The 16,116-nt window shown below is 43.7% G+C and overlaps 1 protein-coding gene across 2 annotated transcripts; it reads right to left on the bottom strand.

Annotated features, from left to right (window-relative positions):
• Positions 1 to 7,079: 7,079 nt before the first annotated feature.
• Positions 7,080 to 14,173, bottom strand: LOC115197690 (UDP-glucuronosyltransferase 2C1). 2 transcript variants are annotated; one of them, XM_029759450.1, is made up of 3 exons: positions 13,913 to 14,170; positions 8,007 to 9,057; positions 7,080 to 7,786 (listed from the first exon to the last, which is right to left on the bottom strand). In XM_029759450.1, the coding sequence occupies exons 1-3, from the start codon at positions 13,995 to 13,997 to the stop codon at positions 7,213 to 7,215; spliced, it is 1,710 nt and encodes a 569-aa protein (XP_029615310.1). In that variant the 5' UTR covers positions 13,998 to 14,170; the 3' UTR covers positions 7,080 to 7,212. The 2 variants fall into 2 exon arrangements, with proteins under 2 accessions (XP_029615310.1, XP_029615311.1); XM_029759451.1 differs by having other exon boundaries at positions 7,213 to 7,786; positions 8,007 to 9,042; positions 13,913 to 14,173.
• Positions 14,174 to 16,116: the final 1,943 nt, after the last annotated feature.

The following is a 16,116-nucleotide window of genomic DNA, read 5'->3' as shown; positions in this document are numbered from 1 at the left end:
GTAGTCCCTCTCCAACCACGGTGTGTGAACAGAGGTGCGCATTACAAATGTACTCTGTCACTGTCAAAATGTTACATCAACTTTGTATGTAAGGTATAGCAACCAATAAAACCAATGTTACACGTTTTGTTTAATCTGATCAGGCTTTATTGACATCAATAGCATAGCTATCATTTATAAATAGGAACGTTTACAAAACATTGGTACAAATGATGTGTTGATTCCAATAAGTGATGTCTTGCCATGTACCTCTCTTTGCCAAACAGCAGATGGCCTCACACACCGCTGCCCTGACACACCTACTGAGACCCAGCAGGGGCTGAGGACACAGACGGGATAGCAGACAGAAATAGCAGACAGAAATATATCAAATATCAGTTGTTGACATAAGCATTTGTGAACTTCTTATGTAGTGCTTATGAATGTGTTACTTATAACACATGTTATGAAACCCTTAAAAAGGTGCAATCCGAGATTCAGCAAACCAAAAAACTGAGGGTTGCCAGGTGTGCGTAATGATAGGTTGCCAGGTGTGCATAATTATGGGTTACCAGGTGTGTGTAATGATGGGTTGCCAGAGGGGCGTAATGATAGGTTGCCAGGTGTGCGTAATGAGGGTTGCCAGGTGTACATAATGATGTGTTGCCAGGTGTATGTAATGATGGGTTGCCAGGTGTACATTATTATGGGTTGCCAGGTGTGTAATGATGGGTTGCCAGGTGTACGTAATGAGGGTTGCCAGGTGTATGTAATGATGGGTTGCCAGGTGTGCATAATTATGGGTTGCCAGGTATGCGTAATAATTGGTTGCCAGGTGTGTGTAATGATGGTTGCCAGGTGTGTGTAATGATGGTTGCCAGGTGTGTGTAATGATGGTTGCCAGGTGTGTGTAATGCTGGGTTGCCAGGTGTGCATAATTATGGGTTGCCAGGTGTGCGTAATGATGGGTTGCCAGGTGTGCGTAATGTGGGTTGCCAGGTGTGTGTAATGATGGTTGCCAGGTGTGTGTAATGATGGTTGCCAGGTCTGTGTAATGATGGTTGCCAGGTGTGTGTAATGATGGGTTGCCAGGTGTATGTAATGATGGTTGCCAGGTCTGTGTAATGATGGTTGCCAGGTGTGTGTAATGATGGGTTGCCAGGTGTGCGTAATAAGGGTTGCCAGGTGTGCGTAATAAGGGTTGCCAGGTGTGCATAATAAGGGTTGCCAGGCGTGTGTAATGATGGGTTGCCAGGTGTGCGTAATGAGGGTTGCCAGGTGTGCGTAATGATAGCTTACCAGGTGTGCATAATGATGTGTTGCCAGGTATATGTAATGATGGGTTGCCAGGTGTGTGTAATGATGGGTTGCCAGGTGTGCGTAATGATAGGTTATCATGTGTATGTAATGATGGGTTGCCAGGTGTACATAATAAGGGTTGCCAGGTGTGCGTAATAAGGGTTGCCTGGTGTGCATAATAAGGGTTTCCAGGTGTGTGTAATGATGGTTGCCAGGTGTGTGTAATGATGGTTGCCAGGTGTGTGTAATGATGGGTTACCAGGTGTGCGTAATAAGGGTTGCCAGGTGTGCGTAATGATGGGTTACCAGGTGTGTGTAATGATGCGTTGCCAGGTGTGCGTAATGATAGGTCGCCAGGACCGGTTGTTAGTAAACCGGCAACGTCGACCGCCGGAGCGGGAGTAAACGTGACAGCCAGGCTCCAAGGATCTTCCATTCTTTGTAGCACTGAATAGTTCCATCCTCATCCTGAGTCCTTCTGATCCATCAGAGGGTGTGGAGAGCTCTCATACATGGATTTCCCATTGCGTTCCCCCTAATGTAGCAAACATGGGAATTAACAAACTATTTCCATCTGGGTTATTCTAATATTATCTTAAGTGTTACAGGATTGTCTATTAGGGTTGGGGATCAATTCAGTTAATTCAGGAAGTAAACTATACTGAACAAAAATATAAACGCAACATGTAAAGGGTTGGTCCCATGTTTCATGGGCTGAAATAGAAGATCCCAGAAATGTTCCATACGCACAAAAAGCTTATTTCTCAAAAATGTTGTCCACAAATGTGTTTACATGGTTGTTAGTGAGCATTTCTCCTTTGCCAAGATAATCCATTCACCTGACAGGTGTAGCATATCAAGAAGCTGATTAAACAGCATGATCATTACACAGGTGCACCTTGCGCTGGGGACAATAAAAGGCCACTCTAAAATGTGCAGTTTGTGACACAACACAAGGCAACAGATGTCTCAAGTTTTGAGGGAGTGCAATTGGCATACCGACTCCAGGAATGTCCACCAGAGCTGTTGCCAGAAAATGTTATATTATTTTCTCTACCATAAGCCACCTCCAACTTCGTTTTAGAGAATTTGGCAGTACGTCCAACTGGCCTCACAACCGCAGACCACGTGTTACCACGCCAGCCCAGGACCTCCAGGACCTCCTTCACCTGCGGGATCATCTGAAACCAGCCACCGGGACAGCTGATGAAACTGTGGGTTTGCACAACTGAAGAATTTCTGCACAAACTGTCAGAAACCGTCTCAGGGAAGCTCATCTGCGTGCTCGTCATCCTCACCAGGGTCTTGACCTGACTGCAGTTTGGTGTCGTAACCAACTTCAGTGGGCAAATGCTCAACTTCGATGGCCACTGGCACACTGAGGAAGTGTGCTCTTCACGGATGAATCCCGGGTTCAACTGTATGGAGTCGTGTGGGCGAGCAGTTTGCTGATGTCAACATTGTGAACAGAGTGCCCCATGGTGAGGTGGGATTATGGTATGGGCAGACATAAGCTACGGACAACGAACACAATTCGATTTTATTGATGGCAATGTGAATGCACAGAGATACCTTGAAGTGTCACGCCCTGACCCAGGAGAGCTGTGTTTTCTCTGTTTAGTTAGGTCAGGGTGTGATAGGTGGGTGGGCATTCTATGTTTGTATTTCTATGTTTTGGCCGGGTATGGTTTCCAATCAGAGGCAGCTGTCTATCGTTGTCTCTGATTGGAAGCCATACTTAGGCAGCCTTTTCCCACTTGGTTTTCGTGGGTAGTTGTTTTCTGTTTCGTTTAGGTAACCTGACAGAACTGTTGGCTGTCGTTTTGTTTCTTTTGTCAAAGTGTTTCGTTTTCATTAAAATTCAATTATGAGCACTCAACACGCTGCGCCTTGGTCCCCTCAATACGACACCCGTTACATGAAGAGATTGAGGCTCATTGTCGTGCCGTTCATCCTCCGCCATCACCTCATGTTTCAGCATGATAATGCATGGCCCCATGTCACAAGAATCTGTACACAATTCCTGGAAGCTGAAAAGGGCCCAGTTCTTCCATGGCCTGCATACTGACTAGACATACTGCATCGAATTACTCAAGTTATATTTGTGTTTTTTGTTAATATTAATAATAATAGATTTGATTGTGTGTTTTTTTTAAGGTACACTATCTGTGACTAACAGATGCATATCTGTATTCCCAGTCATGTGAAATCCATAGATTTATTTCAATTGACTGATTTCCTTATATGAACTGTAACTCAGTAAAAAAAATTGAAATGCATGTTGCGTTTATATTTTTGTTTAGTGTGAAATTCCAATTGAAAATAAATGAAGTGGAACTGTTAATTCAGTTTACTTTCAGAATTGAATCAACATAGGTTTGACACCAACCCCGGTTACTGGACTGACCCCAATCCTGGTTACTGGACCGACCCCGACCCTGGCTACTGGACCGACCCGTACCCTGGTTACTGAACTGACCCCAACCCTGGTTACTGGACCGACCCCGACCCTGGTTATTTCTTACATTGTTACCCCAGGAAATCTTAAGTCTTATTACATACAGCCGGGAAGAACTATTGGATATAAGAGCAACGTCAACATACCAACATTACGACCAGGAATACAACTTTCCCGAAGAGGATCCTCTGTTCGGACCACCACCCAGAACAATGGATCTAATTCCAGAAGCCGACCCAAAACAACAGCGCCGCAGAAGGGGAAGACAAAGCGGCCTCCTGGTCAGACTCCGTAGACGTTCACATCGCCCACCGCTCCCGAGTATACTACTTGCCAATGTCCAGTCTCTTGACAACAAGGTAGACGAAATTCGAGCAAGGGTTGCCTTCCAGAGAGACATCAGAGATTGTAACATTCTCTGTTTCACAGAAACATGGCACTCGGGATATGTTGTCGGAATCGGTACAGCCACCGGGGTTCTCCATGTATTGCGCCGACAGAGATTAACACCTCTCGGGGAAGAGGAAGGGTGGGGGTGTATGCTTCATGATTAAGGACTCATGGTGTAATCATAAAAACATACAGGAACTCAAGTCCTTCTGCTCACCCAAACTAGAATTCCTTACAATCAAATGCCGGCCATTTTACCTACCAAGAGAAACCATATATCCTGAGGCTGCATTTATTGTTGCTGGGGATTTTAACAAAGCAAATTTGAGAACAAGGCTACCTAAATTCTATCATCACTATGCAGAGGGGTAATACACTGGATCACTGCTACTCTAACTTCCATGATGCATATAAAGGCCTCCCCCGCCCTCCCTTCGACAAATCCGACCATGATGCCATCTTGCTCCTAACGTTTTATATAACCATTCAACGCTGGTCTGACCAATTGGAAGCCATGCTTCAAGATTGTTTTGATCACGCGAACTGGAATATGTTCTGGTCAGCTTCAGAGAACATCATCGACCTATACGCTGACTCGGTGAGTGAGTTTATAAAGAAGTGCATTGGAGTTGTACCCACTGTGACTATTAAAACCTACCCTAACCAGAAACCCTGGATGGATGGCGGCATTCGCGCAAAACTGAAAGCGCAAACCACCACATTTAACAATGGAAATATGTCTGGGAATATAGCTGAATATAAACTGTGTAGTTATTCCCTCCACAAGGCAATCAAACAAGCGAAATGCAAGTACAGGGACAAGGTGGAGTCGCAATTCAACGGCTCAGACACGAGACGTATGTGGCAGGGTTTACAGGAAATCACAGACTACAAAAAGAAAACCAGCCACGTCACGGCACTGACGTCACGCTTCCAGACAAACTAAATACCTTCTTTGCCCGCTTTGAGGATAATACAGTGCCAACATCGCAGTCCGCTACCAAGGACTGCGCCCACCCTCTCCTTCTCCATGGCCGATGTGAGTAAAACAGTTAAACGAGTTAACCCTCGCAAGGCTGCTTGCCCAGATGGCATCCCTAGCCCGCTAACAAGGACTGCGACCCCCCCCCCTTCTTCGTGGCCAACGTGAGTAAAACATTTAAACAAGTTAACCCTCGCAGTAGCCCAGACGGCATCCCTTGCCGCGTCCTCAGAGCATGCGCAGCATTCCTAGCCACGTCCTTAGAGCATGCGCAGACCAGCTGGCTGGTTTACGGCTCCCTATCCCAGTCTGTTGTCCCCACATGCTTCAAGATGCCCACCATTGTTCCTGTACCCAAGAAGGCAAAGATAACTGAACTCAATGACTACCGCCCCGTAGCACTCACTTCTGTCATCATTAAGTGCTTTGAGAGTAGTCAAGGATCATATCACCTCCACCTTACCTGCCACTCTAGACCCACTTCAGATTGCATACCTCCCCAATAGGACCACAGACGATGCAATCACCATCACACTGAACACTGCCCTATTCCATCTGGACAAAATGAATACCTATGTATGAATGCTGTTCATTGACTACAGCTCAGCATTCAACACCATAGTACCCTCCAATTTCATCATCAAGCTGGAGGCCCTGGGTCTCAACCCTGCCCAGTGCAATTGGGTCCTGGACTTTGACGGGCCGCCCCCAGGTGGTGAAGGTAGGAAACAACATCTCCACTTCACTGACCTTCAACACTGGGGCCCCACAAGGGTGCGTGCTCACCCCCCTCCTGTACTCCCTGTTCACCCACGACTGCGTGGCCATGCACGCCTCCAACTCAATCATCAAGTTTGCAGATGACACAACAGTAGTGGGCTTGATTACCAACAATGACGAGACAGCCTACAGGGAGGAAGTGAGGGCACACGGAGTGTGGTGTCAGGAAAACAACCTCTCAATGTCAACAAAACAAAGGAGATGATCGTGGACTTCAGGAAACAGCAGAGGGAGCACCCCCCTATCCACATCAAAGGGACAGCCGTGGAGAAGGTGGAAAGTTTTAAGTTCCTCGGCATACACATCACAGACAAACTGAAATGGTCCACCCACATAGACAGTGTGGTGAAGAAGGCATAACAGCACCTCATCAACCTCAGGAGGCTGAAGAAATTTGGCTTGTCACCCAAAACCCTGACAAACTTTTACAGATGCACAATCGAGAGCATCCTGTCGGGCTGTATCACAGCCTGATACGGTAACTACACCGCCCTAAACCGCAAGGCTCTCCAGAGAGTAGTGAGGTCTGCACAACGCATCACTGGGGGCAAACTACCTGCCCTCCATGACACCTACAACACCCGATGTTACAGGAAGGCCAAAAAGATCATCAAGGACAACAACCACCCGAGCCACTGCCTGTTCACACCGTTACAATCCAGAAGGCGAGGTCAGTACAGGTGCATCAAAGCTGGGACCGAGAGACTGAAGAACAGCTTCTATCGCAAGGCCATCAGACTACTAAACAGCAATCATTAACTCAGAAAGGCTGCTGCCCACATTGAGACACAATCACTGGCCAATTTAACAAATGGATCACTAGTCACTTTATACAATGCCACTTTAATAATGTTTACATATCTTACATTACTCATATCATATGTAGCTACACTCACATTAACATCTGCTAACCATGTATTTGTGACCAAATAAAATTTGATTTATAGTATTACTGATTCTACAATGTTCGGTAAAAAATAAATGGATTGTCCATTACCTCTGCATCAGCCATATGGTTACAATGATACTAATAGAAGATTACTTCTAATTTACCGGTGACAAAATGTCAGGCCAATCGTAAATGGACATGATAAAGTCATCGTGATCTCTTCCCCCGTCTCCTGAGTATACTGCATAGATTATTTAAATCCATAACTATTTAACAAACAAAAAAATTGAATGACAAAGATATCACATACCTTAAAACAATGTTTTATTGATAAAATACACATTTTATTGATAAAATGTAAATGTTATTTATAAATTGCTGATTGAGCAATGATAAGATAATATTTTAATATTCACATCTCAAATCACAACATTATCATTCACTTTTCACTTTGTTCCTGCAAAACACCTTACGCCAAACACATCTTACGACTGCCAGGCAAACCAGCGTTACAAGTAACACGCACGCCAGCAAAGTCGCTATCACATCAACTGAGTGGTATACCATCCAGGACATCTTATAGGACTCTGTCCTCAGGTGACGAGCTCCTTTATGTCTCATAACAAACTCGATCCAGAACACTGCCTTGTCCAGTGGCTTAATGGGTTGGTCTCTGTGCAGTCTGGACAACCTCTGCATGTTCTCCCTGTAGGATGGTTCATGTAGCACAGCTTTCAAAGCCTCTAGGAACACATTTCTGTCCATTGTGATGATATCCACCGTGTTAGCTGCCCCCCTCTCCTTCAACTTGGAGAGGTTGTCGGACTGGTCGAAGGCGAGAGGGATGCCGACTACGGGGACGCCGTGGTAGATGGCCTCCTGGACACCGTTGGTTCCTCCATGGGCTACGAAAGCCCGGGTCTTGGGGTGTCCTAGGAGGTCATTCTGGGGAAGCCAGTCCACCAGTAGGGTGTTGTTACCCAGGGTAGAGGGTCTCTGTCCAGTATACCTGAGAACCACAAGAGAACCACAGTGGATATACATGGAAATCTGACACTTTTGTTTTTAAGTCTTGGCCCAGATAAAGTCCTGGACTAAAAGCATGCTCAATGGAGAATAACATTTTAAATAGTTTTTTAGTCCAGGACCAGGCCTTATTGTGCTTGGTAAACCAGCTCCATTTTTATTCATAATTTGTCCAATTAATTAAAGGATCTATCCATCCATACCTCCAGATGACCTTCTGAGGCAGCTGGGCGAACGCGGCAGCGATTTCATCTGCGATATCTCCAGGAAGCTCTGCCACCAAAGTCCCCAGAGTCATCATGACAACCCCATGCTCTCCGGAACTCTGAACAAACTCCTCCAAGTCCTGTGGAAGAGGCTTGGAGGGCTTACACTGGAATCCACCAATGTAGACCATATTCGGCATGGTGGGTTTTGGAAATTCAAAGACAAAATCGCTTCTCATGAGCCAGATATCTGCTTCCTGGAAAAATGAGTTGTAATCGACGTCAGGGCCAAAGTAACGCTGGACTACCGGTTTGTAGTTGGGTTCTGTGATAGATGCCAAGGTGTAAGACCCGATTATGTAAGCTAAGACGTTGGTGACTCTCTGGAGGAAGGTCATCTTGTCTGTCAACTCTGTGGGTGCGTATGGGACGTAGGAGAGAGGCGATGGGGCGATGACCAAATGAGCTTCACCTTGAATGGTCCATCTGACATTGTATACCAGAGGAAGGTGGAGGACGCGGGCTAAGATCGTCCCTCCACCAATCCCAGGATCTGTCAGAACCAAATCAAACTTAGCATCCTGGAGAGACTGGATCAACTCACCGTCTTCAAGGACACGAGTGATCATTTCAGCCATGTTCTTGTGGAACTCGAAAAAAGTCTCCTTCATTGATGACTGAAGCTTGAGTTCAGTCCAAAAACTTTTCTCCTGCTCCCTTTGAATCTTCAGATGTTTACTTAATATAAATTCACCAAAGAAGTTTTCATCGAAGCCACCAGTGTTGGGAATGGTAATGGTGGTGTAGTGGGGGGAATACTCCTTGATGTACCAGCTGTTTGACGCTCGCACCACTGTGATGTCATGGCCTTTGGAATGCAACTCTTCGATAATGATTCTCATGTTGACCCAATGGCTTCCATCCATCGGGTAGATTAATATTTTACCCCCATAGACAATATTGGACAGGGTGAAGAGCAATACGACCAATGAGATAATGGTTGGTTGATACATCCTTCCATCCATGGTGAATCCTTCAGTGGAAAAACCTTAATTAGATACAAGGAAGTAGATGTCAAACAATCAATCACAATAATAATTAACTAGCCATCGGCTATATTTTTATTTTTTTTTTGCACATTCTGTAACATCTGACAATTGTATAGGAATCTGTCACGGTTGTCGTCTGGAATGGACGACCAAAACACAGCAGGAATGTGGATGCTCATCTTGTATATTTATTTAAATAACAAGAACACCAAAACGATCTCACAACCAATGAAACAGTCTTGTCAGGCACACTCAGCAAAACAATCTCCCACAAACACTACACCAAACAATTACCCATATATAGGACTCTCAATCAGAGGCAACGAGAAAGCACCTGCCTCCAATTGAGAGTCCAACCCCCCATTAACCTAAACATAGAAATACAACAAACCAGAAAGAACATAGAAATACCAAAACATAGACCAAAAATCCGGAAATAATAAATCAAACTTCCTACTAAATAAACCACCACCCCGAAACACATAAAACAAATACCCTCTGCCACGTCCTGACCAAACTACAATAACAAATAACCCTTATACTGGTCAGGACGTGACAGAATCAGAGAATTGAATTGTCTCTCTGGCCCTTTTTATAAAGTTGCGAAATGGGTTGGTATTCAACTAATCTACTAGGTAGCTAATGTGTACTGTCATCCCAATCCAATAGGGTCATATTCAGATGGACTTTTGCATAAGATAATATCTGATACATCTGAATCAGACCTGGCTTCAAAAAACGATTTGATATCATTTTCAAATACTTTAGCTGTGATTGAGTTTTGCTGTGACAATGGGACCAGTAGAAAAGTACAAAAAAAGTACAAACCCGGCATTCCAGGCACTCCAAAAGCAAATGCTTAAAGTATTTAAAAGATTTCAAATGGTGGTTGAACCCAGGTTTGATCTGAGAGAGGGTTTATGGTTATGCAACCTCATTGTTCAATGAGAATATTCTGACTACTGCAGATCACATTAGGAAGCATAGAATGGGTTGTGGATGGGAGGAGCAGCTAGCTGTGTTGCTACCATGCTGTGTTGTCATGTGTTGCTGCCATGCTGTGTTGTCGTCTTAGGTGTCTCTTTATGTAGTGTTGTGGTGTCTCTCTTGTTGTGTTTTGTCTTATATTTTTAATCCCAGCCTCCATCCCCACAGGAGGCCTTTTGCCTTCTGGTAGGTCGTCATTGTAAATAAGAATGTGTTCTTAACTGACTTGCCTAGTGTCTTGTTTTACACGCTTTGTACAAAATAATAAAATGCAGTACTACGTAGCTCTTTATTAGCTAGCTACAACGTGCATGTTCACGTATCTCCAACCATGATCAACTGACCATGACCTCACCCTCTGGGTGGTCTTAACCAATCACAGCACAGTATGATACGGTGGTAAAATGCATCCAATTATGATTCAGTTTGTTTACACATATGAATATTACATCCCCCCTTCTTTTAAAACAAAAGAAAACTGTTTTACATATTCTAAGCGTTTCTTTTGAGTACATGCTCTGCAGTTTGAACTCAATGTAAGTAACCATTTATATTGCATACTACACCAACTGAATCAACATAGACTCTGAAACAATGATCCAACATACTGTTACTGTTCGAACAAGGGATTCTCAGCAACTCAGCTTTCACAGTAGAAATGACATTTTAACATTTCAAACAAATACAATACCAAAGCATTTCAAGTGAACTTTCAATAACAAGTTTACAGTCCGGAACTCTTTTAGGGCAGCGATCCGCCTACACCCTTTGACATTTCACAATTCTAGGACAGCTCTGGGCTTGACCTCTCTTCCTGACCTCGTGCAATATTATGCTGAGCATGCTTCTGTGTCAGTCAACAGTTGTTGTGGTGTTGTATGGTGTATGTTGTGCTGTGTGTGTGTTTAGTCCATCACGTTCTCTTTCAGGGGAACAGTTCATCTCGTCGGTGTGTTGTTCTTTTGTGTTCAGTAGGTTGCGGCGGTACAGCGCTCCTTCTGCGGTGCGGACATGACATGAACGTTCAGTGTCAGCTGGCTGGATGACGACTGCTGGCTTCCGGAGGCCATGCTCCTGGATTCTAACTGACTCTCCGTCGATCAGTGGTGGCAGTGGTCTAGCTGACCTGTCGTAGTATCGCTTTTGTTGTTGTCTCTGTGCACGTTTTCCATGCATTTCATTGTAGCTGACAACCTCAGGTTGCAGCTGCTGGTTGGTGCTGGGAAGGGTTGAGCGAAGTCTGCGGCTCATCAACAGCTGGGCTGGTGATTTGAAGTTGTCAACTGGAGTGTTGCGGTATTCAAGGAGACTGAGGTATGGGTCTCTCTTGTCTGCTTTTGCTTTGTCCATGAGTGATTTAGCAATCTGCACAGATTTTTCAGCAAGGCCATTACTTTGAGGGTAATGTGGGCTTGTGGTGACATGTGTGAACTCCCATGCTTTTGTGAAGGATTCAAACTCATTTGATTTGTAACAGGGCCCATTGTCAGATATTAAAGTCTCTACAATGCCATGCCTGGCAAAGGCTGCTTTCAGCTTGTGTATCACAGCTGCAGATGTGGTGCTGTGAAGCTTGTCGAGGTGAAGGAACTCCAGAAAAATCCATCTTTTAAGACCTTTTACTCTGACACCATGTCTTGTTTTACACGCTTTGTACAAAATAAAAAAATGCAGTACTACAGGATATTTCTTAACATAGCTCTTTATTAGCTAGCTACAACTGGCATGTTCACTTATCTCCAACCATGATCAACTGACCATGACCTAACCATCTGGATGGTCTTAACCAATCATAGCACAGTATGATACGGCGGTAAAATGCATCCAATTATAATTCAGTATGTTCACACATACAAATATTACACCTAGTTCAATTTTTTAAAAATAAATAAAAGCCTGCTAGTCCCAGATCTGTTTGTCTTGACAAGTCTGTTTGTTTGGTGTGACAATCACCATAAACTCTTAGAAAAAAAGGTGCAATCTAGACCCTAAAAGGTTATTCGGCTGTTCCCTTAGGAGAACCCTTTGAAGAACCACTTTAGGTTCCATGTAGAACCCTTTCCACAGAGGGTCCTACAGTACCTGAAACCAAAAAGGGTTCTCCTATGGGGGCAGCCGAAGAACCCTATTGGAACCCTTTTTCTAAGTGTAGGAGTTGGCAAGGCAGTACAAACAGACCTGGAACCAGGCTAAGGAGTAGCATCCATGGATCAACTCCTATTGCTACTGCAGCCTTAGAAATCCAGAACCGGTTGCGTGCAAACGTTCCACTTCTTGTGCTCCTTGTCATCGTTTGACATGACAAGGAGTGGTATCTTTAGCACAAACAGACTAGATTTCTCTAGGTTACACAGATCACATATCATTTTTCCAATTCGTTTTCCATCTTTGCATAATAAATTGCCTTTATGATGCAAAAGGACCCCCCCCCTCTACACACACATAATAAGTTGCATGGACTCTGTGTGCAATAATAGTGTTTAACGTGATTTTTGAATGACCACCTCATCTCTGTACCCTCCACACACACAATTATCTGTAAGGTCCTGTAGTCGAGCAGTGAATTTCAAACACAGATTCAACAACAAAGACCAGCGAGGTTTTCCATTGCCTCATAAAGAAGGGCACCTATTGGTAGATGGGTTATAAAAAAATATATATATATTTTTTTAAAGCTGACATTGAATATCCCTTTGAGCATTGTGAATATATGAATTACATTTTGGATGGTGTATCAATATACCCAGTCACTACCAAGATACAGGGGTCCTTCCTAACTCAGTTGCCGGAGAGGAAGGAACCCGCTCAGGGATTTCAACATGAGGCCAATGGTGACCTTAAAACAGTTACAGTTTAATGGCTGTGATAGGAGAAAACTGAGGATGGATCAACAACATTGTAGTTACTCCACAATACGAACCTAAATGACAGAATGAAAAGGAAGCCTGTACAGAATAAACACATTCTAAAACATGCATCCTGTTTGCAACAAGGCACTAAAGTAAAACCGCAAAAAATGTGGCAAAGAAATTAACTTTATGTCCTTAATACAAAGCGTTATGTTTGGGGCAAATCCAACCCAACCTATCACTGAGTACCACTCTTCATATTTTCAAGCATAGTGGTGGCTGCATCATGTTATGGGTATGCTTGTCATCGGCAAGGACTAGGGAGTTTTTAAGGATAAAAAGAAAACGGAATAGACCTAAGCACAGGCAGAATCCTAAAGGAAAACCTGGTTCAGTCTGCAATCCAACAGACACTGGGAGATAAAATCACCTTTCAGCAGGACAATAACCCAAAACACTAGGCCAAATCTACACTGCATTGCTTACCAAGAAACCAATGAATGTACCTGGGTGGCCGAGTTACAGTTTTGACTTAAATCTGATTGAAAATCTATGGTAAGACCTGAAAATGGTAATCTAGCAATGATCAACAACAAATTTGACAGAGCTTGAAGAATTTAGAAAATAGATACATGGGCAAATGGTGCACCATCCAGGCGTGGAAAGCTCTTAGAGACGTACCCAGAAAGACTCACAGCTGTAATCGCTGCCAAAGGTGCTTCTACAAAGTATTGACTCAGGGGTGTGAATACTTATGTAAATTAGATATTTCTGTATTTCACTTTCAATAAATGTGCAAACGTTTCAAAAAACATGTTCAGGCTGTAACACAGCAAAATGTGGAATAAGTCAAGGGGTATGAATACTTTCTGAAGGCACTGTAACTTACTAACTAACCACTAACTAACTATCTGAACAAATTAAACTGAATGTTTAAATAACCATTATTAACGTAAAAATAAAGCCTTTATAAACCCTTAATGTACAGCGTTATCTCACTAACTGATAAATTACCTACCAAAATCAGCCAAGTCCACAAGCAGCTTTAAAATCCAAATCAGTGTTAGTTTGTCCAACTGCCCTGTCAGCGACTTTAAATTCATTCACATCGCAGTGAAAGGCAGTCCAGTAGGGTTGTGTCCTCTGATTGTTGGTATCAGACATGTGACATAAAAGGCAAGTTAGGTTCCTCCTCACTACTACAACAGTGCCTTGTTAACGCAAAACTACTTGGGGAGTCTGGAGGTTACACAATCTCTGTGTGACCAAGATGTAGTGCCAAATTGCACCATATTCCCTACAAGCTGGACTGTTTTTAACCAGAGTCTTAGGCAAACAAAATTAAACAAATACATTAGGTGTATGTAACACTGCCTTCCAGAACTTGTTTGAACTTTAGCAAAGGTTTGTGTCCCAAATGGTACTCTTTCCCCTATATAGTGCACTACTTCAGACCAAGGCTCTGGTTAAAAGCAGTACACTATATAGGGAAGAAGGGTGCCATTTGGAACATAAACCATGTTTAAAGTTCAAACAAGTTCTGCATCTGTTTTTTTTGCAGGAGACTCAAACGCTTGCTCAAGTGAAAATGTTCAGTCCCACAATTTGCAACAAGCATGCATACAGTGGGGGAAAAAAGTATTTGATCCCCTGCTGATTTTGTACGTTTGCCCACTTACAAAGAAATGATCAGTCTATAATTTTAATGGTAGGTTTATTTGAACAGTGAGAGACAGAATAACAACAAAAAAATCCAGAAAAACGCATATCAAAAATTTTTATAAAATGATTTGCATTTTAATGAGGGAAATAAGTATTTGACCCCTCTGCAAAACATGACTTAGTACTTGGTGGCAAAACTCTTGTTGGCAATCACAGAGGTCAGACGTTTCTTGTAGTTGGCCACCAGGTTTGCACACATCTCAGGAGGGATTTTGTCTCACTCCTCTTTGCAGATCTTCTCCAAGTCATTAAGGTTTCGAGGATGACGTTTGGAAACTCGAACCTTCAGCTCCCTCCACAGATTTTCTATGGGATTAAGGTCTGGAGACTGGCTAGGCCACTCCAGGACCTTAATGTGCTTCTTCTTGAGCCACTCGTTTGTTGCCTTGGCCGTGTGCTTTGGGTCATCGTCATGTTGGAATACCCATCCACGCCCCATTTTCAATGCCCTGGCTGAGGGAAGGATGTTCTCACCCAAGATTTGACGGTACATGGCCCCATCCATCGTCCCTTTGATGCGGTGAAGTTGTCCTGTCCCCTTAGCAGAAAAACACCCCCAAAGCATAATGTTTCCACCTCCATGTTTGACGGTGGAGATGGTGTTCTTGGGGTCATAGGCAGCATTCCTCCTCCTCCAAACACGGCGAGTTGAGTTGATGCCAAAAAGCTCAATTTTGGTCTCATCTGACCACAACACTTTCACCCAGTTGTCCTCTGAATCATTCAGATGTTCATTGGCAAACTTCAGACGGGCATGAAAATGTATTCTTAAGCAGGGGGACCTTGCGGGCACTGCAGGATTTCAGTCCTTCACGGCGTAGTGTGTTACCAATTGTTTTCTTGGTGACTATGGTCCCAGCTGCCTTAAGATCATTGACAAGATCCTCCCGTGTAGTTCTGGGCTGATTCCTCACCGTTCTCATGGTCATTGCAACCCCACGAGGTGAGATCTTGCATGGAGCCCCAGGCCGAGGGATATTGACAGTTCTTTTGTGTTTCTTCCATTTGTGAATAATCGCACCAAATGTTGTCACCTTCTCACCAAGCTGCTTGGCGATGGTCTTGTAGCCCATTCCAGCCTTGTGTAGGTCTACAATCTTGTCCTTGACATCCTTGGAGAGCTCTTTGGTCTTGGCCATGGTGGAGAGTTTGGAATCTGATTGATTGATTGCTTCTGTGGACAGGTGTCTTTTTTACAGGTAACAAGCTGCGGTTAGGAGCACTCCCTTTAAGAGTGTGCTCCCAATCTCAGCTCGTAACCTGTATAAAAAGACACCTGGGAGCCAGAAATCTTTCTGATTGAGAGGGGGTCAAATACTTATTTCCCAAATATTTATTTCCCTTAAATCAATTTAAAACATTTTTGACATGCGTTTTTCGGGATATTTTTGTTGTTTTTCTATCTCTCACTGTTCAAATAAACCTACCATTAAAATTATAGACTGATCCTTTCTTTATTAGTTGGCAAACGTACAAAATCAGCAGGGGATCAAATACTCC

Source organism: Salmo trutta, chromosome 7 (assembly GCF_901001165.1).
Source record: "Salmo trutta chromosome 7, fSalTru1.1, whole genome shotgun sequence".
NCBI classification, from domain to species: Eukaryota; Metazoa; Chordata; class Actinopteri; order Salmoniformes; family Salmonidae; genus Salmo; species Salmo trutta.
The sequence above is the reverse complement of the archived record's forward strand: the minus strand, read 5'-3'. Positions and strand labels throughout refer to the sequence as shown.

Excerpts from the sequence above, each read along its gene's own strand:
- LOC115197690 (XM_029759450.1), bottom strand. The coding sequence starts at position 13,997 with ATGAATTTAAAGTCGCTGACAGGGCAGTTGGACAAACTAACACTGATT. Across the intron at positions 9,058-13,912 it reads TGTGGACTTGGCTGATTTTG|GTTTTTCCACTGAAGGATTC; the intron begins GTAGGTAATTTA and ends TATCTAATTAAG. Across the intron at positions 7,787-8,006 it reads CCTCAGAAGGTCATCTGGAG|GTATACTGGACAGAGACCCT; the intron begins GTATGGATGGAT and ends TGTGGTTCTCAG.